This window comes from Serinus canaria, chromosome 4, assembly GCF_022539315.1.
Source record: "Serinus canaria isolate serCan28SL12 chromosome 4, serCan2020, whole genome shotgun sequence".
NCBI lineage: Eukaryota > Metazoa > Chordata > Aves > Passeriformes > Fringillidae > Serinus > Serinus canaria.
In genome coordinates, this window is record NC_066317.1 from 2,389,177 (window position 1) to 2,413,415 (window position 24,239).

A 24,239-nucleotide genomic window follows, 5' to 3' on the forward strand; every position below is an offset into this window, starting at 1 on the left:
AATACTGTTTGCAATCCATTTTCCATATTTTTCCTACACCATTCATTAGGCATCATAACTACAAGGCTGGACAGAGAAGAAATCATAAATTTATTAAAAGGATGAAGAGAAGAAAGCGATGCTGAAAAATGAACTGGATTAGTTATGTGCAAAGCAGTGTCTGCACAGAAAAGCTCAGCTTTCAGAGATGTACTGGAGCCCTGCTTGTAGAAGAAGTGAAACAACTTCTTCAAGGAAGATTTCCATGACACTTCTTGGCTATGAACATGGACAGTAAGGACTGCACAGAAAAAGAATCATTTAACATTCAGCCTTATTTAGCTTTCCAAAAATAACTCCCTGTACACAGTCATCTTTGAGAAACCACCCCATCAATTAAACTAGACTTCTGCTTTCCTACAGAAATCCCACTGAAAAAAACAGTTACCATTTTTTTCTTATTTTTCTTCACTTACATATACTTATTGTAAGAGCTGAGCTCCCTTCCTCCAGCACACTTCCATTTTCCCTCTTAGTGCATCTTGATTTGATGTCATAGTGACCTAAGCATAAGAGCTCCAGTGGGGTGCTGGCAGCACTTGGAATGATTTTAGGGTGATCATTTTGCTGGGTGAGAGCATGGCTGCAGGAGAAGGAACATGACAGAACACAACATCTGCTGCCAAATCCCAGCATGGTAATTCCAGGTCATAAAATCTCCTCTCAGACAGATCTAGAACATGGCAGTTGTTCTGAAACAGGAGCAGAACACTTTGTCCATTCCCTCTTGAACTGTGCACCTTGGTGCAAGGGGTGATGCACAGTTTGTGCAGACTCGCAGAGCCCTACCTGCCTGTCACCAAAGCTGTCACTGCCTGTTTGCACTCCAAGCCAAACCTCACAGATACAAACTGTGCATGTGGAACAGCTGCCCTGCCACAGAGGAGCTCAACCCCATCCTACACTGCTCGACAAGCCACTTAACAAGCTGAAGACTTGTGACCACATGGAACCAATTTAGACTTTTGTTTAGACAACTGAGTTCTGTCCATTTCAGCCCTTCTCCTGCATCAGCTCACTCTTGTCTTTTGTTCATTTTCCCCAACTTCTGGAAGCTCATAAATATGTTCTGGTTCTAGTAAGGCCCAGGTGAATGGCTCTGGAGATTGACTAGACCATAGGTGTAACCACAGCTGCAGAAGGGCTGCACCTCCTCCCTAAAAGCACTTGGACATGCACTTAGCTCTCACCATTTTACAATGCAAAACCTTTGGTGAGATAAAATAGCAGAAATAACACTCCTCTTCCTTCTTAACCAAATTTCTAGGTCAAACCTGTAAGCTTAAGAGAGGTGCTGCAGAAATTTGATGTGTCATTTTGGGCTGTGGTACACTTGTTTTCACTTTCTATTTATCATTAAAAGGAAGGAGCTGATTTTATCCCAGGTGATGCCTCAAGAGGCCACCTGGAACAGAGGCTAGACAGAGTTAAAGCAAGAAAGTAGGTATTTATTCAAAGGATAGACCTTGGGCAGTGCAAGAGCCTGGCTGTGGCTCTGCCCAAGATGGACCCAAAATGGATTCAAGATGGATGACAGCTCACGAATTTTCACACTTTTATAAGTTTGGCCCATTTACATGTTGGGGTTAATGATCCAATTACAGTTTCAGGTTATGAAGTCCCATCCTCCCAGATTGCTCTCCTCAATTCTCCACTGTTTATACTTCCTTGGGCCTGAAACTACAACGGTGTCCTTGGTTCTCAGGCTGGAGAAGGATTGTTTTGTCTGACTACCCTGTGAAGAGAACTTGCTAACACTTTATATGAAGTTTGGACTTACACACCAAAGCAGTACAGAATCTGAAAAATATGAAAGCTAAAACTTAAGGCATCACAGGCACAAACCAATTTTATTAGTCTAAAAATGCCATAACAAACAGGAAATTCCCACCCTTCCACAGAATTCTCAGATACAGCAAATATTCTTATAAGAGATACTCGTGACACATAATTCAGTGTATGAAAAACTGAGAAACCCAGCTACAGTTCTCTTAAGTTCAAGGTACTTACCTGTCTACACTGTTTCTAAAAAAAAGAGACAGACACACCCCACCTTCCAAAACAACTTTATTTTTTGTTTTACAAGGTTAGAACACACAGCTCTGGAAATAAAAAGAGCAGAGCTTTCTTCAGCTTAGAAGGATGGACCCTCAAACACAAAATACAGTCTAAAGTAAGCATGTCACTAAAACCAGCACTAATTATTGACATTTGTTTGTCTCACTGCGCAACAGACACTGCCAGCTGAAATTCTTCTGCAGGTCTCCAAAAATCATGAACAACCCTGCTAACAGCCCCTCCTGCACAGTGCTCAAAACCCCCCAAACACCTGGCACAGAGAGCTCACTGGTGGCAGAGCAATGGCTCAGAGAGGAGAATACTGCACCCTGCTAAAGGTGATCCATCAGATTATTGCATCCCACAGCAGAATTCATAAGGAATGCCACATGACAAAGAGTCTTGCCTGGAAATATTTGCACTTGATTTCTGAGCTGCTCTTGGTATTTGTTAATTTCCATTTCCCCTAAATTTTCTAAACTGATAAATAGTGTAAGAAGCAATGAAATGTTCCTACCGATATTAGGATGCTTCAGGAGGCGACAGATTCTAGCTTCTCTCTCCAGTTTCTGGTGATCTGCATCAAAAGAAAGCAGAACAGCTGCTGTTAGCATGAAGATTAACATGGTTTAGTGTATTTGCTTTAATGAACCATCACATCATCATCATCTGATGGGATCATAAAAAAATGTCTCTTTTATTTAGATTCACTAATATTTTCACCCCAACTGGAATATTGAGGGTTTTTTTTTTTTTTTTTTTTTTTTTTACCTTTGGCTAGAGCAGGAGGCTGGAGCTCTGGACTTGTACGTCACTGAGCCCTAACAGTCTTTTCTGGAGATAAAATACTACTGCTTGTGTCAAGTTCTGTTTTCTACAATAGACAACACAAATATTCCAAAATACCAACTTTGGAAAATAGAACTGCTTGAAATGTGAAAAATATGCTTTGAACCTTGAAAATATTAAGAAACGAACAAGTTTAGAAAAAGTTGCTTTGATGGCAGCTCTGAAAAGTCAAAAAATTAGCATCAGATGTTAGAACTGAGAAGTTCAATCCTTACTGCAAAGTGTCCAGTCAGATATGTAGGTCAAAAGAACTGTAAAAACAGATTTAAAATAAAACAGAGAAAGCAAACACCACCTTTAAAATACTTCACACTTCAAGTTTCTGACAGCACGTTTTAAATCTGGAGGAAAGGACAAGAAAGAAAACTTGTTTAATTTTTTTCTGCAGTTTGTACTTCCTAATATTTGCAGTCAACTCTAACAACAAATTAAACAATTTTACATATGTTAACAGTTCAGATTATTTTCACATGCTTCTAAGAACTGGGATAGTTCTTGAGCTAGTCACTCCTTATCAACTGACCCATCATACTTTCTGAGGCCTAAGAGCCTCCACCACTTGCATGAGAGAATTTGTCAGTCTATCCCTCTTTACCTTAATGTTTACTTAAAAGAAAACTAAATAAATCAGAAGTTCAAAGTATTAAAAAGAATTATAAACCTGCAACATAAGCTTAAAGCTCCTTTTTTAAAGTTAAACTCTGCCACTGAGGTTTCTCTGCCCCACTAAGATTTTTGAATTTAGTTGCAGCAAGGCTGAAACATAAGCACAGACATCTACAGTTACAGTACCTTCGTGTCCAGCAGCTCTGGCTGTAACTTAATCTTGGGCTGAGCACTTGGCACATGACCCAGAGCAAGCAGGGAGATGATCTGCAAGGCAAACTGAACTAAGCCGGGGTGAGAACAAAGACGAAAATGTAGACACTGCCTCAAAAGCAGAGGCAATCCAGGGGCTATTGGACATTTTGTGTGGGAGCTATGTCTCTGGGGCACTACCAGCTCTACTTTCAAAGGCTGTTCTGTACCACCTCCAGCTATATTTACAGATCAGCCAGAACAGCCAGAAACCTGGAAGGTGTCCGACAGGCTTCTATGAAGTGCTAAAAACATCCTGTGTCGACTCTTCAGGAATAACACAGCTATAATAAAGAACTTCATCTCCAACTGTGAATATGATATAAAAACAGTTGAAGTTTCTTTGCTATCAACTGCTCTATCACAACTTCTGAACTGACACTAGATGTGAGTCACATCATTTATTGATTATAACTGTATTGATTAAAAAAAGCACGCCTGATATTTTTCAAATCACAGTCAAAGCATCTTAGAGATGCTGCTGCATGCACTGTAATATATGAAGGTAACATCTACACCATCATCAACATCGTTATTATTGACTGCATTACCTATACCCAGGTTTTGACTCCAAATTCAACCAGTATATTGATGGACACCAACCAGGTGTTCTCTGCTGTCATGTGAATCAGAACAATGAGCTCTCTGCATTTAACTCCTTCAGTTGTTTGTGTCAGTAATTGCTATCACACCTGCTGGGTGACTGCAGGTACCTCACAGCCTGCACACTGTGCTGAGGCAGCAGAAAGAGCATTAAATACTCCCTGAGCCAGGGATTCAAGTGGACATTAAGGTCCAGAAGATGACAGCGACACTTCCAAAGAAATAGAGCATTCCTCAGTGCTGTTAGAGGAGTATGTCTGCAGTATCTAAGTGTTTGGGGGTGGGACCAAATGCAAATGTAACTTTGTGTCATATCCAAGAAAACTACTCTCCTCTAAAATCTGCACATTTGTTCTTTGAGTTTTAGGAAATCCTGTCCCTTCCTCTCTCCACTGGGTTTATTTACAAGTCCTTGCAACTGCAACTGCTGTGCCACCCGCAGCTATTTGTGTTACCCTGCCTCCTGCCAGGGCTCAAGTGCTGGGGAGCTAAAGGTGAATGTCAGAGGGCAGGGCACACCAAAATACTTTGAACACTCAGCTCCCAAACATCTGAAGGGTAAGGTGTGCCACTGCAGAGCCCACTGGGAAACAAGGGGCCTGCCATGCAGCCAGGGAAACTACTGAGCAGGCACAGCTCCCCAAACCCTGACAAAATCTGGGCTAGCATCTGGGGTCAAATGTTTCTCTTACAACAGCAGCACAGGAAGAAGAGTGGAAAAAATAAATGCAATAATAGGTCACTTATTGAAATCAAAGACCTGATTCCTCTCATTTTTGACAACATATAATTCACCAGCTAAAATTGCGTTTACCTGCCAGGTAAGTACAAACCAGGAATAATTATTATCAGGAGCAGGAAACCATGCTTGAAAGCCACAAGGATGATAAAAAGGGATCACACAAGCACATTTATATACTTGTTTCCTTTCCTCTACTTTAACTATCTAAACTCAATTACAAATAGGCTTCCTACATTGTCTGCTTAAGAAATTGTAATTAATTGAAAAATACAAGCTCAAAACACAGCAAAGCAAATGCAGAAGAAGGAATGCTCTACAAATTCTAGATAATTTTATGAAAGCAAGCCTACATTAGTGAGCAATGGCCTCTACCACAGCAACAGCCCATTTGCAAGATTGGAAAAAGATCACTGCCTGTCAACCACTGATACCATTGGAAAGAAGCAGCAGTGAGAATAATGTGGGTTTATTAATGGAAAAAAAACTTGCAGCCTCCTACAAGTAAGTTTAATCTGACATGGAGCCAAGAAAAAGAAAAAAGAAAACAACAAGATTTAATGCACTGAACCTTGAAAATCTCAGCCTTTACAATAACTGATGAAATTCTGTCAAACCTGAAACAGAACAGATCTGTAAAACTGGGTGTACTCACAGACTGCATAAACTTAAAATCTTGAACTAGTCCTCATTTATATGAGGATGTTCTAATAGACCCAAAGCTAATATTATAATTTATGACACCTGCCTCAGAAAACTAGACTGCCTGCATTGAGTTTCTACTAGGTGGGCAAAAAAACCCAACTAATTGTTTCAGCTTTTCTTACAAAAGCTTACAATATGTAGACTCCACACTTTTCTTGGATTACATCATAATATATGTAACAGTATACTGATATAATATATCATTAAAGATGTATAATGTATGCATTTAATTATGTATTCTATGTCTTAATATAGGAAAACATATTATTAATGTCTTGAGCATCTAGATCTTCTACTAAAGTACCATGAATCTTCACCCCAAGTGCTGATCTGCGTGACCACCCCAACTGAGCACAGCACCAGGGCAGAAAGGGGCACCTCTCACCACCTACCATCACAGGTATCTAAAATGCAAACGTCCCCAAAGCAAACAATCTAACAAGTATCTGTAGCAACTTCTCTAGTTGCTTTTTGTTATTTTATTATTAGAGCTTGCAGTCCACAGCAAAATATAAAATCATTTTCCCAAAGTCCCTTGCATTGTCTTGTCCATTTCGTGTTTTTCCCCCAGGACTGACTGGGTAGATTATTAGTCAGTATGAAGTGATGCATGTTTTGGCAAATGCGTTGCTTATCTTTCTGAGGACAGTCTCTACCATCTGCTTCCTACTCTGTGCCACACAGCTCAACACCTGTATGATCCATGTTTTTCCTTACACAGCTAAATGAAGAGAAAACAAGGAGCACTAACTTTGAAGGGGCTCTTCACACTGGATTCAGCCCCAGAGCACCTTGATGCTGTTACATTCTGCCATGAAAATCAGAAAATGACTGCAGGAATTCTGACAACACAACACACAGGTTAAGAGAGCAAAAACTTCCCCTCCCACTACCCTGATTTTGTCAACTTTGCTGACAACTGTCTAGAGCAGAATGAAGTAACCACGGTCTCGTGGAACATAAATATTTGTGATTTAAGGGCATGCTGTGCATAGGAATAGGGCTGTAAAAGACACTTGCTTTAAGTGTCTTTTACAGCCCTATTCCTATGCACAGGAAAACCACCAGCAATGTGGTTTATACACAACCTCACTTCACCAAATGCAGCTTCTAATTTCCCTCTGATGCAGCATTAAGGCTCTGGAAACAGCCCAGGTCTATTTCTTAGACCTGACCATTTCTGTAAGTTCAAGTCCCTAGTGGGTGTCCTGGTTTCTGCTAGGACAATTCCCTACCTAGAGGTGGGTACAGTGCTAAGTTCTGCATTTTGGATGAGACTCATGTTGACCCCACAGTGAAGGTTTAGCTGCTGCTGTAAGCAGTGTTTGCACTAAGGCACTGTCTCACAGCACTCCCCAGGATGGGGCTAACCTGCTGGAGAGCAGCTCTGCAGAGTAAGACCTGTGGGACCAAGTGCACAATGAAGGGTCCAAGAGCCAGCAGTGCCTTGGGGGCCAAGGATGCCAGTGGTATCCCGGGGGGCATGGGAAGGAGCATGGCCAGCAGGATGAGAGGGGATCCTCCCAGCTGCTCTCCCCCTGTGGGGCCACATGTGCAGTGCTGCCCCCAGGTCTGGGCTCCCCAGCTCAAGACAGACAAGGCAGGACTGGGAAGGTCCAGCAGAGGCTACAAAGATGATGAGACTGGAGCACCTCTCCCATGAAGAAAGGCTGAGGGAACGGGGCCTCTTTAGCCTGAGGAAGAAATGACTGAGAGGCAATCTTACCAACACAGGCAACTTCTTTACTGTGAGGTGACTGAGTACTGTGACAGGCTGCTCAGAGAGGCTGTGCAGTTTCCTCCTCTGGAAATACTCAACATTCACCTGGACATCATCCTGTGCAGCCTGCTCCAACTGAACCTACCTTAGCAGGGAGCTGGATTAGAGGACTTCCAGAGGTCCTTTCCAACCCCAAACATTCTGTGATAAACTGGGGAAGCTGGCTGGGGCTGCTGCTCAGGAACTGAGTAGGCACTGGTCCATGAGCAGTTGCATTATGCATCACTTGGTTTGGTATGTTTTAATTCTTCTGTCATCATACTCCTCCTATTATTATTCTCCCTTCCTTTTCTGTCTTAGTGAATTACCTTTAACTCAACCCACAAATCTTAATTTTATTTCTTCTGATAGTCTCCCCAATCCCCCTGCAGGGTGTGGGAGGAGGGAGGGAGTGAAGCTGTGTGGTGTTTAGCTGCCTCTTGGGTCAAACCGTGACAGTGGGGACCAATTCCATTACTAAGCCCCTGCCTGAGCTGCTTCTTATGAAAGGCAGTTTACAGACCTTGAGCAGTTTGCAAGCATTCATTTTCAGCTGGTGAGATAAAACAAGAACCACATTTATTCATGTAACAGTCCATCACACAGCTCTTTGAATTTTCCGTTACTGAGCTCATGCTACAGCAGTGCTCACAGACAAACCTCAGTTACCTCCACTGTTATTCTTAAAAGAAGTAAATGCTAAGCAATACAGTCCTTCAATTCCCAAAAGCACTTTTCAAAATGAACGCTCCAGCATTCAGTACCTGCTCCTGGGGAGATATTTGAACTCTTCCCAGTATTTATAGCTGGGAAAGTGGGACATTGCTGGAATAAATAATTCCAGCCCCTGTGAGTGCTCATCTGAACCCCCCCAATGTTCCCCAGCAGAGTCACGCGCCAGGTGTTCATTGTTACAAAGGCATCTTCTCCATGGATACCCCGCTCCAGAATGGGCAGGAGCACGCAACCACAATAGCACAGCCAATTCTGCTATTAGGCCATTGGTCAAAAGCATCAACAGAGCAGAAATCAGGGCACTGAGTGTGCCTCCAGTTATTTCTGTGGCTGTGTTCCCAGACACACTTCTCTTCACCAAGCTGCTGAATATCAAGGAAAAGCAAAAGATATTAATTCAAGATGCTTTGTAAAATAATGAACAAGCCCCACACCTGTAGAGCTTCAAATTCTGCCCCACAGCATTAAGAAAACAAAAGGCACATTTGTACTCAGCTGCAAAGGCCTCCAACAATAACAGTTCTCAGCTGACTGATGTTCCTGCAAGGCTTTCTTGCACTTCCCACCCGCTTTCTGTGTTAATGTTTTACCCCTCACAGTGTGCAAGGAATTGATAAATGGGCACAGAGACCTGATCTACAAAGCACAGACTACAGAGGCAGAGACACTGCAAGTGTCTTTAGGGCACTTTATCCCTGATTTCTATGACACCTGCTGTGACCAAAGGTGCAGCTATTCCTGCCTTTGTGCTGTTCCTAGCACAGCTGCTAAAACTGACAAGTACCTGACTTCAACTGAGCTGACAAAAGGAGTGAAGACAACATGTGACATGAAATGTGACATGGACAGCAAAGCACTGAGCCCACATGATTTCATTTATTTCCATGATTTGTGTTTAACCATGTCCATAATGAACAGAAAGAAGAGATCAACAGAATGGTACAATTGCTAACTGGACTTCACCCAGTTGTTGGGAACCTTGAAACAGTTCCTAAGAGCACACATTCACACACTACTGAGCTCAAACTAAGAAATCCTGTTTTCCCACCTTTTTATACTCTCATTTGCTGTGGATTGAAACAACCAGATGGCAATTGACTCCACTCTTCCGACACAGAAAAACAAGAAAAATATTAGTGGAAGTCTAGAACTGCTGTTACACATACATGTTAATTATGTTAATTGTTGTTTTCTATATAAGGTACGTGCACAACTACATATAGCAGTTTTATATCTAGTATTTTATTATATAAACAGCACATCTACTGAAACAGAATGAAGTACTGAAAACTCTTCAGTGCCAAAGTAAACAGAAAGGGCCTGAGAGACAGAAGTGTGGTGTGATCACCTGGTCACCTCCATCTGTTTGCCACCAATCTGCACCTGACAACTCTGCAGCCTGTGTTCCATCTTGTCCCGATCACCTCTTTTCATCTGACCCATCCAGTGCTGCACCTTGTAGCACCTCCCCGGTACATCCTCATGAAAGGCTTTCATTTGCCATAACAGGAAAACCTGACTGCACCTTATATCCTCAACCTTCCCTTGCTGCCTCCTTCTGCCCCCACAGCAGTTTATTTTCCTTTGTGACTCAAACTTGCCAATTCCTAGAGCTGACGGTTGGCCAAGGCTTCTTCAGCCATTCCCGTTCCATTCTTACAGAACTGCATGTCCTTCATTTTGCATGCTGGGAGCTCTTCCCTTATTTCACTGCCCTCCTTTCATTTCTGGTTCTCAACTTAAAGCTGCCTGCCCTCTACTTGTTTAAATTCTGCTGATAAATATGTGAGTACATTCAGTATTCCTTTTTTTTTTTCCTAGCTTCTATTTTCTACTGAACTGTTTAAATTTCTTTAGGCTTCTCAGTTCTCTTGGCTCATTTCCTGCAGAAAGTTGCAATTTTCAGGAAACAATATTTGGAAAAAAGATGTTAGGAATCGAAACTAAGTTCGAAAAAATAAATAATGTAAGAGATGCCTGGAACTTGAGGTGTTGACTCAATCTAATGAACACTAAAGCATCTGTTTGCACTCCAATAGTTCACTGGGGAGGGATGGGCTGCAGGATATACTTGACTTGACTGCCTTGCTGAACTCCAGTCCTACAGAGCCCATCTTAAACACATCAAATCCATTAACAAAGCTGTAAACTCTGAGCAGACTTCTGTCTGACAACCAAAATTTTGAAGGCACCCTCAAATTTTCAAGTGATGCAGCAAGACATGCATGAGAAATGCTCATTTTCATTACAAATGTTATTTAAACAATATTGTCTAATAACAAAAGAAAAAGATAAAGCTTCCTATAAAGTCAAAACACAGTCAGCTACTGCAATATCTAAGTAGCACATTGTGAGCTTCTGACTGATGCCAGCTTATTTTAATATAAATGAGTAATTACTACATGCAAGACTGGTGTCAAGCCATGATTTGTGATAGTCACTTTGCTGGGACACGCAGAAGTTCTTGATTTTGAAGCTGCTGTAAAGAGCAAATTCTGAACTCTGACTTGATGTTTTCACCTTGGCAATCCTTATTTTCACAAATCCTACCAACGGTCACCATCTTTTGCCTCACAGATGTAATTCCTATGAAGTGTTGCATTAATGGTTTGGGAATTCTTCTAAACAGTGGGTGACCAGTGAGGATGCTCAGCTTGCTGACAGCTTACGGATGAGAGTGTTCCATATTTAATAGGAAGAGAAATTCCATTGTGCAGAAAAGGTCAACAACTTTTATTTCCAATATTTCCTGTAGTCACTGTTACTTTAAAACTGAGCATTACACATGACTTAACCTACCAGAGACTAAGGGCTTCTTTTATGCAAATAGACTCCAAATCACTGACATTTATCTTAATAAAAGCTCCTGGACTTTAACTCCCTAGGAGGAAACAACTGTAGAACTAGAACCAAGTCCAAATAGAACAAAAACAATGGTTTGGCAGCTACCATTATGACTCAGAGGAAATTTAGGCAGCACATCAAAGCCAAAGCTTTTCATAACAAGAAGAAACACTAAGAATACATAAGCACATGCTACAGGCCTATTTAATGAGAAACAACAGCAGGCTGCACTAGTATTAGAGAACTAAAGATATGATTGCATTAATAAAAATATCCTGATGCCTAAATCTCAGGCTTTAGTAAACAGTAGTCATAGGTAAAGTCACTATTTCTACGTGGCCCAAAAAAGCTCAAACAATAGAAATAATACACTCAAAAAGGAGCTCCACATGAAGTTGTAACTTGATTGTCTTCCATCCGTTAACTTGCTTTAAAACAAAGAAGTGGATTATGACTAACCCACTGTATTAATTTTTTTCTGCTAAGTTGCTAAGCCTTTGCTCATAATAAAAACAAATCTCCTCCTCAAATGCCATGTGCATGAATAGCATTTAACCATCTGAAGCTTTATATTACAGCCATCTTTGATGCCAGGACAGCGATGCCATGACCTCTAAGCTACATGAGCGTGGTGTTTTGCAAGAGGATTGTCTTGACATTATTTTTAGAATCATTTTCTTGCAGAGAAAGAGAGAATTGCAATTCATTTGGTTTGTAAAAGCAACCATCAAAAAAATAAATACTAGCCTTGAAAACACATACTTGTAAAAGATAGTCCCCAAAAGGAGTGTTTTCACTAAAAATGAAATCACAGAGGAGAGCCAATGTCCAAGTGGAAGCCAGTGACAAGCGCCATCCCTCAGGGCAAGCATTGGAATTGGTGCTCTCAAAATTGGTCAGGGATGTGGACAATGGCATCGTGGCAACCTCAGGAAGCCTGGCAACAGCACGGAGCCCTGTGCTGGGTTTGAAAGGCTGATGGAAGGGATAGCACCCTTCCTGGGGATGGCCAGTGGGACCCTCAGGAAGGCTCACACCAGGGCCAAACGCACCTTGAACGTGACTGGCAACGTGCACACGTAGCCCAGAAATCAAACCACACCCTGCACCCAAAGAAGTGTGGCCAGCAGGTCAAGGGAGGCAACTCTTCCACTTGACTCCCTGCTCAGGGGATCCCACCTGCAATGCTGCATCCAGACCCTGCTGTGGGGGCCCCAAGATAAGATGGGGCCATGCTGGAGAGGGTTGAGGAGGCCATGAAGACGCTCAGAGGGATGGGGCACCTCTGCTCTGGCACCAGGCTGGGAGAGCCCCGGGTGTTCAGCCTGGAGAAGAGGAGGCCTCAGGAAGACCTGAGAGCCCCTTCCATGCCTGAAGGGCCACAGGGGAGCTGGAAAGGGACTTGGGACAAGAGCCTTGACTGACAGGACAAAAGGGAAGGACTTCAAGCTAACAAAAGGTAAGATTAGCTCCAAGGACAAAATTCTTCCCTGTGAGGGTGGGCAGGCCCTGGCACAGGGTGCCCAGAGAAGCTGTGGCTGCCTTGTCCCTGCAAGCATTCAAGGCCAGGTCAGAGGGGGCTTGGAGCAACCCGGGATAGTGGAAAGTGTCAGTGGCAGGAGGTGGAATGAGATGACTTTCAAGGCTCTCTCCAAACCTAACCAATCTAGGATTCTATGAAATTCCTAATTTGTCTTATTTCAGTAAGAAGCTTTGCTGACTCAACAGCCGCATCACTCCACTTGCTCTACAGACAGAGAATAAAGATGCTCCCAGGCAAGGAAGTCTGAGGCTTTTTTTCTTCTTTTAAGGCAAGGAGAAAATAAACAAGATTTTTATAACCAGCCACAAATAAAAGTTCAAGCAAGCATTAACAGGTAGTTAAACTTCAGCTTTTAACAAATTTGGGGGATTTACTGGGTAAACAAACTCTCTCCCTTAAATGTGTGTTTGCCTTAGATTCTGCACCGTGTGCCATCTGCTATGCCCAGAAGATATAAAATATAATCAGTGGATGTAAGACAATCAAAAGGATATATAAGATAAGCAGAGAAAGTGTAGGTATAGAGAATTCCTGCAGAAGATGAAGCCATCATCTAGCACTGCAGGCAGGAAGCCCCAGGAGGAAAGCCATTCTCCTTAATGGACAGCAGTTGCACAAAACCTGCCCATAGGGATTGAAGCTTTTTCCCACTATTAAGGGAATTAACACTTGTTTATTTGCACGTGTAGTGTTAGTTCCCTAGCTGCTGGCCTTTTCCCAAGCCACCGAGCTTCTTGGGAAACAGTAGGAAACTGGGTTATCTCTCTGTTGGCAAAACAAACAGGGCAAGCAAATCATTCTGTACCTCAGGAAAATAAAAGAACCACCCAATAACCCCACTATGTAAAAGAACAGTCAACACATCGCAGTTTCTCACGGTGTCAGGTTCATCCCTGCTTCCACTTAAAGAGCATTGAAGATGGGATTAGTCTTTTAAAACCACACACTCTCAGGGATATAACAAACCCAGCCAACAGCCCTTTCCAGATAATGAATGTTTATCCCTCGTTTCTGTAAAAAAGAACTCAGGGAAGATGCTTTAATATTCCAGAGACTTCAAATTCTGGCACAATGACAAATACTAGCTGTCTAAGAGGGAAATACTGGAGTATCATTGATATTAGCATTGCACAGTATTTTACTGATGTTATAAAAGAAAACAAGAATGTAATCAATATTAATTGGGAAATCATTGAATCTGATTAGCCTGATGATTTAGAGAAAATAAGTATATAAGAACATATTTACAGCCACATCATTTCTTTAAAGAGCCCACGCTTTTGCTCTCAGTCAGGAATTTTATTAGTCTGATTAGAGACTGTATGGTAGAGATGTTCTATTGCCAAACCCCCATCACTGATGCAAGTACAGCTTTGAAAACAAATCACAGCATGGGGCACTGGCAAAATACAGCTGACACCCATGACAACCCCATCCCCCTCCAAAAAAAACCCTAAAACAGAGCCCTAACCACAAGAACTAAACTAAACCACAAGAATTAAATGTAATTCAGAGTGAGAGGAAAGAATTTCAATTTACTCAGCAGAAAACCTCTCAACCAGACAGAGGTTACATAAAAACAAAAAATTAAAAATAAAGTTCTGTTCAACTATTCTTCCCTATAAGTATCAGCCTTTGGTACTGTTGTTTTCTTCCTGGAAACTGCTGAATAACCAAAAAATGATTTAATGGAATTACCTTAAATTAGGGATGTTACATACCACTATTATTAAACCACCACATTCAGTGTGGTTTCCCTGGTATAGCTCAATGTTCTATTAGCATACAGAATAACTGAAACTATTGTAGAAAATGAAACTAAAGTAGATAAACCCCCCAACCTTTCTCTCTTAAAACTGAGAAGGAGCTGGAGGAGAGAAATAACCCAGCCCCCAGCTGTGTTATTTAATTAAAACTGCCACTTCTAACTGAATTACCAGCAAAGCTCTGGGGAAATAGTCCCACTGCTATACCAAATTTACAAACCAGAAGTTCATTACTCATATGCTGTGTTTGCTCACAGTCCTTTCAGCTAATTCCAAGAGCTCCCAGCCAGTTTGGAACAGCTCTCAGAGATGGAAAGGCTTGGTAGTTCAGCACAGGAAAAGGACCACAGCACCTTCCCTTCTACAGCACCCAAGAAGTGACAAAGAGAGCACTGATAAAAAACATTGCACAGCAGCAACTCTCAGCTTCTTTCCAGAACAGCTCATCAGTTTCTGGTGAGAGTGACTGTGCACTGGCCCTGGCTGCCCAGCGAGGTGGGCTGTGCAGTGCCCATCCTTGGAGCTGTACCAAAGCCATCTGGACAGGCTCCTGGGCAGCCTGCTGGAGCAGGGGGACTGCAGCAGGCGGCCTCAGCCAGGAGTGACTCCGGGAGCCGTCGGCCTGAAGAAATCCCAGACGCTGGATATCCCACACCAGTCGACTGTCACGGACATTTGGCCTCAGGGTCTGCACACGCAAGTGTTTCAAATGACCAACATCCTCATTCCTTGAGCAAACAGTTGTAGGCATTTTCCAGAGAGGGTTCCAAACTCTGGACTGGTGTTACACCAAGCTCTCCAATACCCTCTTCAAAGCAGGATTACCTGTTTCATGCCACCACAGAAACTCATAGGAGCACACACATTCCTAAAGGCCTCACCTCCTGGTACATCAAGACTGCACTTGTGCAACTGAGTGTAGATGTTTCCCATGTTAAGAACTCAAAGGAGTTTGCTGCTTAGGTAATGGTTATTTTATTAGCAGCACCCTGACTCATCTGCCATGAACTCGTCACTCTGAGCTATCCCACTTAACCCAATTAAATTATCCCAGTTAACTGGATCCACTCCGCCCCTTTGCACAGCAGAGCAGTTTGTGATTGCTCAGGTGAAAGGAAGTGAAAGGAAGCCATCTGTTAACTTAAAGAGGGCCTCCATCATGACAGACACTTGCTGGCAAGAGCACCAGGATCAGGCTGCTAGCAGAAATCCCCTGAATTCCCCAGACTAGGTGTGGAGAGGTTGGTTTCTGGCACCTAGTCCTGCACTGCCTGAACCAAGCATGCAATGATACCTACCACAAAGAGAGCTGAGCAGGTTTTTCTCTGGAATCTGCCCCCTTTCTGCTCCTCAGGCAATTCAAACTCCTGCATGATGACTATGACATGCTCCCTTACGCTATGCAGAGCCGAGTGACGCTGCCATGGAAAACATGGCTCTGAAGGGCCCAACTTTCACATTCCTCCAGCCTGATTCATGAGCTGTATTCCTGACCAGCTCTGGGCAGCTTACTGCGCACCATGTATGAACACAGGCACCTCCAGCCTTCACCCAGCCAGCTCCCACATATGTGACACTGCCAATAAAGGCCCTGCAAGGAGAGCACAAGCTCACACAGCACCCACCACGTGTCAAAGGTACCACAGAGCACCAAAATCTTGGGTATCACTGCAAACACCAGCAGCACAATTACCTCCGTCACAAAGTTCACTGTTAGCTGCTCATTCCTGAGTTTAACACTTGTCAAAAGGTAGACTTTTTTTCAGTTAGGAATTTAGAGGAGCTCTTACTCACAGAAGAGCTAATAGTCACCTCAGTAAACAAAGCCAGAAACTCACACCCTTCCTTGGCAGAGGGCCAGGCACTGTAGTCATTACTCTGGGAGAACTCTCACTGATGGAACTGCTCCACAGCACGCACATCGTGACTCATGCTGCAAAAACTTGGCTCCTGGAGTTGTTTCCCATCTAATTAAAATTCACTCAAACATCCCACAATCCAGCTTTTACCATAACAGTATCAGTATCTGTGTCAGCAGCCAAAAGCCTATTCAGCACCACAAACTGGCTGTAGAGGTAGCAAATACACCTAATACTGAAAGAGATATTGAAAATTATTTGTTTCCCCCCTCCTCAAAGGCCCCAGTCATAGGCAGCCAGAAATTAAAGCTGCTGCTTGGTTGGATTTTTTTTAAGAATCCATGGAAGCAGCAGCGCTACCATACAAAAGAAACACATCTGAACAAAGGAACTGTTGCCATATATTCTAGGCTAGCCTAAAAGACTTATTGGACATGGCTTGCTTCAGTTTTTCCTCCCATGGGGTTTGTACAAACTCTTCTGTTGCCTTTTATTTTTAATTGGATGTTTTGAAGCCATTTAGCTCATTTATCTTTATTAGTTTTATTTCTAATGTAACTCTCTGGAGAATTTCCTCTATTGCTTCTTCTCTGTTTAAAAACAGTCCAAAGATACCAGTGAAGAGCTGGTGACCCGTGCAACTATCATACAAAAATAAGGTGAAGTATGACATGAACATTTTTCTCTTGCAAAAAAGATTTCTCGGGTTTGTCTCTTGACGTGACCTTGTGAATCAAACTACAACCAAAGCCTCTGCCAAGTGGCTGCTAAAAGGAAGTTACACTTGAAGTTTCTTCAGCATGCACTAACCACAAAGAAATTATGAAAACAGAAGAAGTACTTATTATTGTCTTGGCCTTTGAAAAAAAAAAACAAACCAATCATCAACTGAAATACACAAAAAGTAAAACCAACATTCCTACTAAGAATAAAAAACTAAACCAATACTTTACTAATATTGTAATCAAAGTACAGGAGACTTGAAATAAGAAAAGCCTCCACCTTTAAAACTCAATTTTACTACACTGTGACTGCTATTCTTTAGATGTTTAAAAATACAGAGGCAAGAAATGAGCTCTTCTATTACTAACACATCTTTGATCTGGAACATAGACTTTTCTCATCATTTGTGATGTCCAAATGATGCTTTTAGTTTTATTCCAAATCAATAGCCACTGCTGTATCTCCTTCAAAGGTTTTGGGCACAGTGCTCTCACTCCTAAGCTCTGGAGCTCCCAGTCAAGCTGGCCTCAACAGCCTCAGCATGAGCTGTAATAGAAACTCTGCCAGCATGAGAAAATATTTAGGTATTGACACTGCTAATAAAAACATTAAGACTTCACCTTAGCAAAGGCCATGGAAAACAACAAAAATACTTGGCATTCTTGCAAAGGTCAAGAGAACCACAGCCATGAGAGAGTAAAAGCACAAAGCCCACTGAAAAGACAACTAAAATTTACTGTGCAGCTTCACAGAAATGAGGTTTACATATACCGAAGTCAAGCTTCAGTCCGTGGGGTTTCAGTGTGAAACCAGGAAGCTCCCCTGAACAGTCACCACCAAACACTTGGCTGTACAAGCTATGTGCACCAACTGCTTTGCCTTCTGCTCCTGTGTGAACAGCCTGATGGCCTGTACCAGGAAGAAGACACAATCAGCTGAATTTATAACTTCTTCACAAATAAAGTTCAGGAAAACATCTGTCCAAAGGATATCAGATCTCAGGTTCTCCAGATAAAACTGTAGAAATATTAACATATTAACAGCAATGACCTAGATAGCCAAAAGGAAAGCTACACAGGTTTCAGATGCAAGACTTGGGTTTCCCTCTTAATTCTCAAGCTGAAACAGATTTACAATAATGTATCTCATTCCTAGGAATTCCCTTTCCCAGCTACAGGCTTTGGGTCTCCACCTTCATATTTGTGCACATGTTTAGAAATCCCTGCTCTACATTTGTTAACAATCCTGCTTACAAGTTAAATTAAAAAGTCACCATTGGAAGTGCTCTCTGTTTAAGTGTGCTTTAGTGCATCCCATGGATACAGGTACGAAGCAGCTGGAGATGTGGAATTTGCAAATAGGAAATGACTGAGCAAGGGTGAAGTACCAACTTCGGCGTCAGAAGCAAAAAAGGTAAAAGCAAACCACAGTTGTGTTAGAAGCACAGGGGATATGAACAAATGTAAAAAGTACTTAAGTGCAGTGCTGAGGCAGCACCCACTGAACAGCTTCCACTTGCTCTGTGCACCTCAGGCTGGAGCAGCCTCAAAAAGCAGGGATTTCCAGGCATGGTACACTCTGCACCCACTGAAATGGATTTTTCACCATGTCAGCTGAAACACACCGAGTGCCTGCAGTGAGACACTCTCCAGGATCTGGCACAGTCTGACAACTTGCTACTAAAGCCATCCCACAACTTAAGAGTTCACTGATAGCAAATGCCACAAATCCAGTTAGTTGGAATAAAGAACAACCTAAGTCTGTTTTGACCATCTGGTACAGCAAGTTTTCCAGCTTCAGTAAAATCTGGTTTCCTCCTAGCCCAGCTCAAGGTGCTGAACTCCGTTCAGGAGTCAGCCATCAGTGCTAACACGACATACATGCAAGTAAGCCCACGCTCGCCTGTTTTCACAGTGTAGTAAACACACATAAATAACACACAATCCTACCTGAGGAAAGGTCTGGCCATTAGGAAATTAAACAAGCAAGACCTTACTCTCAGGGAAATTAACCTATAAAAACTCAAGCCAAAACTTAACATTAGAAGGAACAGTAGTAAAGTTAAAACATAAACTACTAAGACCACACTAAGTGGTTCCTTAAAAAAGACTCTAATTCACGTTGCATTTTTAGCAATGCTTACGTATAAAGGTAGTTTTGGTAGTAATGTGTCATTTCTTTGCTACTTTTTCATTGTTCTACAATAAAATAAATATCTTGCCCTAAGCAGTAACTTTTGGAATGTATTTTAAAGGAGACCACACCACCCTTAACGCTGGAGTTCCCATACTTAAAGCATCTGACTGCAGTACTTAGCAAACAAAATAAAGATTTCCCAACTCCAGTCATTTACCAGCCTGAATTCCAAAGCTGAGCTCTTGCAAAGTGCTATTTTACAGCTTCAGGTGTAAGGAAGAAGTGTTTTAAGAAGCTGCCACTCACCATGTGCAGTTTTGGCAACCCGTTTAGGATTTAAGAGACATGTTTATTTTTACTAACTCAGTATCTCCGATAGATTATGAAAATTAGCAGCTTGGAGAGAGTAACAAACTTCTTCAATGTATAATCACTTTGTCAAAAAGCAAAACAAAAATGTGATAATGAGGCTTGTGTTTGCACTATATACCCACAGGGACATTTTAATACACTGGAAGGCTGAAATAGAACCACTGAAATACTTCAGTAGGACTTGCGAGGACTCACAGCTTGAAGAAACAAGCAAATGCCACTAAAAGAATCCAGGGAGATGGATGGTCAGTCCTAGCTGAGCTGGGAACGCTGCTGCCTTGCAGTGGCCAGGCAGAGACCAGTGCCAGCCATGGCCAGGGAGGCAAAGACCTGTGTGACACTGCAACCTCCTTTCAAAAGTGATTGACACCTCCTTGGGTTGACTATCTTACTCCAGAACATGGTATTTTAGGCCATGTAGATATTTTGCAAGCCATCTTTGAAACTTAACACCCACCACTTCTGAAACAAATTCAATGTTTAATGCCAGAAATAAGGCATTCAAGCCAATAATTACCTGTGTTGAGTATAACCAGGATAGCATTCCATTAGCACCATACTAACATAGATGAGGCACATTTTAGAACTTTGATCCTGGTTCTGGAACAGCTTTTTTTTTTTTAAAAAGGGACAAAATAACTTGCATTCCCTTACATCCACATGGACTTCATTATAAAATTAACATTTTTTCAAAAACCAATCTTGTCCTAGAACTCAAAAATCAAATTGTATTACTACCAACAGCAAAACTTCTGTGAGCAAAATTGGGTCTTTATTTTTGTTTGTCTGCCAAGAACACTCTCTGTGCAACTGCCTCTTTACAATGCACGGAATCAGGCCAGTGCTGATGCACATAGGAAATCACAGAGTAGAAATTCTGAACATAATTCCCTGCAGTAAAAGCAGGAATGAAAAGCATCAGAGAGGCATTACTGCCCCTTGAAATAGCATTCTTGATTAACATGCCACATTCAAATCTGACTAATATTAATCAAATTAGCCTCACCAACTTCAGACGTGCTCAGAGTGAGTTACAAACTCCAAATCTCCCCTGGAGCAATCTAAGTGGTGAACCACTAAGAACATGTTTTAAATACTGAAAGGTGAGGTCAGCTCCACACAGATGTGATTTTAAATGCAACCTCTTTCAATTCCCCAATCTAAATACTGCACTTGAAAAAGACCCACACAAAGCTGTCTGCAATTACCCAACAATGCTTCTCACCCAGCTTAAGTGAGCACAGGGACCTGCAGCTCTCCCCAGACAAAGCAGCGCATGGCTGGCTGGCTCCATGTCCCAAGCATGGTCACGAGTGCTGATCAAACATTAGCAGGAGCCCAGGCACATCACATGGCCGTGCCTCACTGCACTTGTGTGCCTCACAGCTGCTGGAGCCAGCCACTCTTCCCTTCCTGAGAACTCTGCTCCACACACGTGCAGGGCAAACTTCCTGTGCTGCCCCAGGACCCACACACCTCCTGTGAGCCAGCCCTACTGACAGACAGAGGGGAGCAGATGGGGTCCCCTCTTGGAGGTGCTTTACTCTACAAACACAGGCATGCACATGAGAGGAAAAAAGCAGAGAAGGGTGAAAAAGTGCACAGAGACTTGTAAGACAGACCATGGCTGGCTGAAAAACTGCAGGAAGAGCAGCTTGACCCCCAGGATCCAAGAAGCAAGAGCAGTAGTTCTAATGCAAGGCCACAGTCCCCAGCAACTCCACTGGTCCTGCACAGCTCAATCAAGGGAGAGCTTTCCCTGCTCTCCTGAACATCTCCCTTTTCCTGCTGGTTCACATGGCTACATAACACTTATGGAACCAGACAGATTTGAGAAATTCCTGAAGCCGTGTTCGAGTACAGAGGGCAACCATCTCAGGGTTCCAGCACATCAACAGTGCTTTCCAGATATCAGCCCAAGGTGCAGAGACCCCCCAACAGATCCTTGCTTCTGTTACTGAGAATTCCGCAAAACTGAATTTAACCATATGGAAAAAGCACCCACATGGATATTCAGGAATGTCTTTCAATATTAGGGGAGAGGTAACTGGGGAGATTTTTGAGAAGTCAGGCCTTAAATGAAAACCTCTTACACTTCATATTCTACTTGATCTGAAAACATTGTTTCTAATAAAGCAAAAGCTAGTGACTAAACACATTCCTAGTTTCCTATGACTGGTGAGCTCAGGAGACAGTTGACAAAAAAAGACCCACAGTTCTCCTAAGAGATTAATGATCAGATCTAAGCAATCAAATCCAACAATTATTTATAGACTAATCCGAATGCCCAAGAGCATTCCTCCGCCAGGATGTTTAATTACTTCAATATCAGGTGCCTGATTCCTTTCAGTAAATGTACAGTGAATTAAATTTGTAATGCTGTGGTATCAAACCCAGTTAAATTCTCAAGTACATTCATTCTTCAAGTAGCACCCTCTCCAAGGCTGCTGTCACACCTCTGAGTTATCATGCCAGTGTTTCTCAAAGATTTTCACTCATGTTGCTCCTCTAGATGTCATTGCCTGTGCTCAGCTCCTCTTCCTCTCTTCCCATACCTCATCCTCAGCAAGAGAAGGTAGTTTGCAGCATTTACAACCAAGATGATCTCAGCTGTTTCCCAGCAAGGAAGAGGAAGGGATCCATTGTTCAGATCCTCCACAACTGACTCCTAATACCCCTGTCCCCAATGGCAGCAGCATCACATCTTTCAGGTGTACACAACACCTCAGCTGCCTTGCACAGTAAAAGATTAGCATCAAGCAGAAACTTCCTGTGTCATGTTTTCAACGCCAAAGCTTTTTCTCAAATAAAAAGATTAACACTACCAGCAAATTTACAACCAGGTGTGACCTGAAGGTCTCAAGCTGAAATACGAAATGAGACTATTCAGTGTGTGAATTGCTGAGCACACCTTGCATGCTGTCATTTCCCTGAAGTAACACCATCTCTTTCAGTAATTTGTTAACTTCAGTTAGGAAAGAGAGTGGAAAATAACTGTTCTGGATTGCCTCAGGAATGATACATCTTGAAACATCAGTAATTACACTAGTAAATATTGTTAATTCATAACATCTGTTAAAAAGTTCGCTTAGAAGAGGCAGTGTGACACAAGTTATCTACCAGAGGTGTGAGAAAGAGATTAAACAGCAAACTAGCATAGCCACCAACTATAAATTACCAACACCAACTCTGCTATTTATACCTGGAAGCACTGGTACAGAACATGAGACTGTTTTCTTCGATGCCACCCAGGGTTAACTCAAAAAAACTTTAAAAATGAACTGCTAAACAGGGACAAGGGAGAACCACACCTAGGAGCTCCAGAGAGAAGCAACTACAGATTAAAAATGAACTTCTCTGCTAACAAAAGTGTGATAGATCCAAATGCTGTGCAACGCTGGCACCAAACTCCTCTGCAGACCAGGCCCATGGAAAGCACTAAGTGGAAACATGGAATTTTGACCAGAGTTAGGCCAAGCAGCGTCCAACACGCTGACATTTTCCAGACAAAAGCCACAGAGAGTCATAAAGAGCTCTCATTTCTCACTGCATAAAAGACCTGCTGTTCTGACTGCACAGTTCAATCCTTGGCCTGAAGCAGCCATGGTCTGACTGATCTGCATTCATTTTATTCCTTAGGAGAAGGTCCAGGAAGCTTTGTTTGACATCCAGCAGCAACATCTGCATCAGGGACACTGAACAGAAGACAAGTGTGTAGCTGCTACCTGTGTTAACTGCCAAGGGCCAAGTGCTGCCCTCCCTTTGGGAAGCCCTCTTCACCTCCTACAGGAAAAAAATAACACTACTGATCCTCTTGGCATTATCTGAGGATACTTTCAGGCTACTTGATAAGTAAACCATTGCAATCACTAACATGAACTAATGGGAGAATTCGAAACAATTATTTGTTATTTGGGTAAAAGCTACTTTGGCACGCAGCAGAATAATATTCTGATCTCCTTTCAGGTAAGGAATCCTTGTTCCCAAAGGAAAGAAATGCTATATAACTTGGTAAATTGAGTAATTTCCTATTCTTTTCTCTGTCCAGAGTAATGAATGCAAGAATAAACTGATCGTAAGCTGAAGTTCTCCTGCTGTCCAAGTCTGCTCAGCTCACCTGACCTGTCCAAGTTCCACAGAACTGACCCATCTTTGCTCATGTTCTCACTCACTTAAATGCTCTGGTGTGCACACACCACTAGAAATAAGGTCTTAAATACTCTTTGTCAATATTTGATTCTCTGGGCTCCTTTACTCCATCTAAACAGCAGAGTTGAAACACTCATGACTTCCAAGACCACAAAACTATTTTCCTCAACTATTTTATGAGGTAATAACTTCAGGAATTTTTAGGTCTATTGTTTAGGAGGTTCATGACTTTCCTCCACCAAGATAACTAGTGTTATTGGAAGTGAAGCAGCCTGCATGTCCAAACATGCCTGCAGCTCATTCCTGTGCACAACTGGGTTCAAGCTGCTGGCTCCTGCCAGCTTCCAGCTGCAGTACAGAAACCGCATTACCTCTGCATGCAGCAGTTCAGAGATAAGGGAAAGCAAAATTTGAATTTTTGTGTAAGCTTTCAGCCATGCAGCCTCCACACTAACATTTTTATGAGGACATGTTTTCCTCTGTTTAAACAGTGTAATGTCAA

At 42.3% G+C, this 24,239-nt stretch overlaps 1 protein-coding gene across 9 annotated transcripts in view; it reads right to left on the bottom strand.

Moving 5' to 3' along the window:
- CAMK2D (calcium/calmodulin dependent protein kinase II delta) overlaps positions 1 to 24,239 on the bottom strand; it is a 120,890-nt gene that overhangs the window by 70,833 nt on the left and 25,818 nt on the right. For all 9 annotated transcript variants that reach the window (XM_050973543.1, XM_030239568.2, XM_050973541.1 and 6 more), the window contains one exon: positions 2,615 to 2,674. In XM_050973543.1, the coding sequence (XP_050829500.1) occupies positions 2,615 to 2,674 (60 nt within the window). The remainder of the gene's footprint in view (positions 1 to 2,614; positions 2,675 to 24,239) is intronic.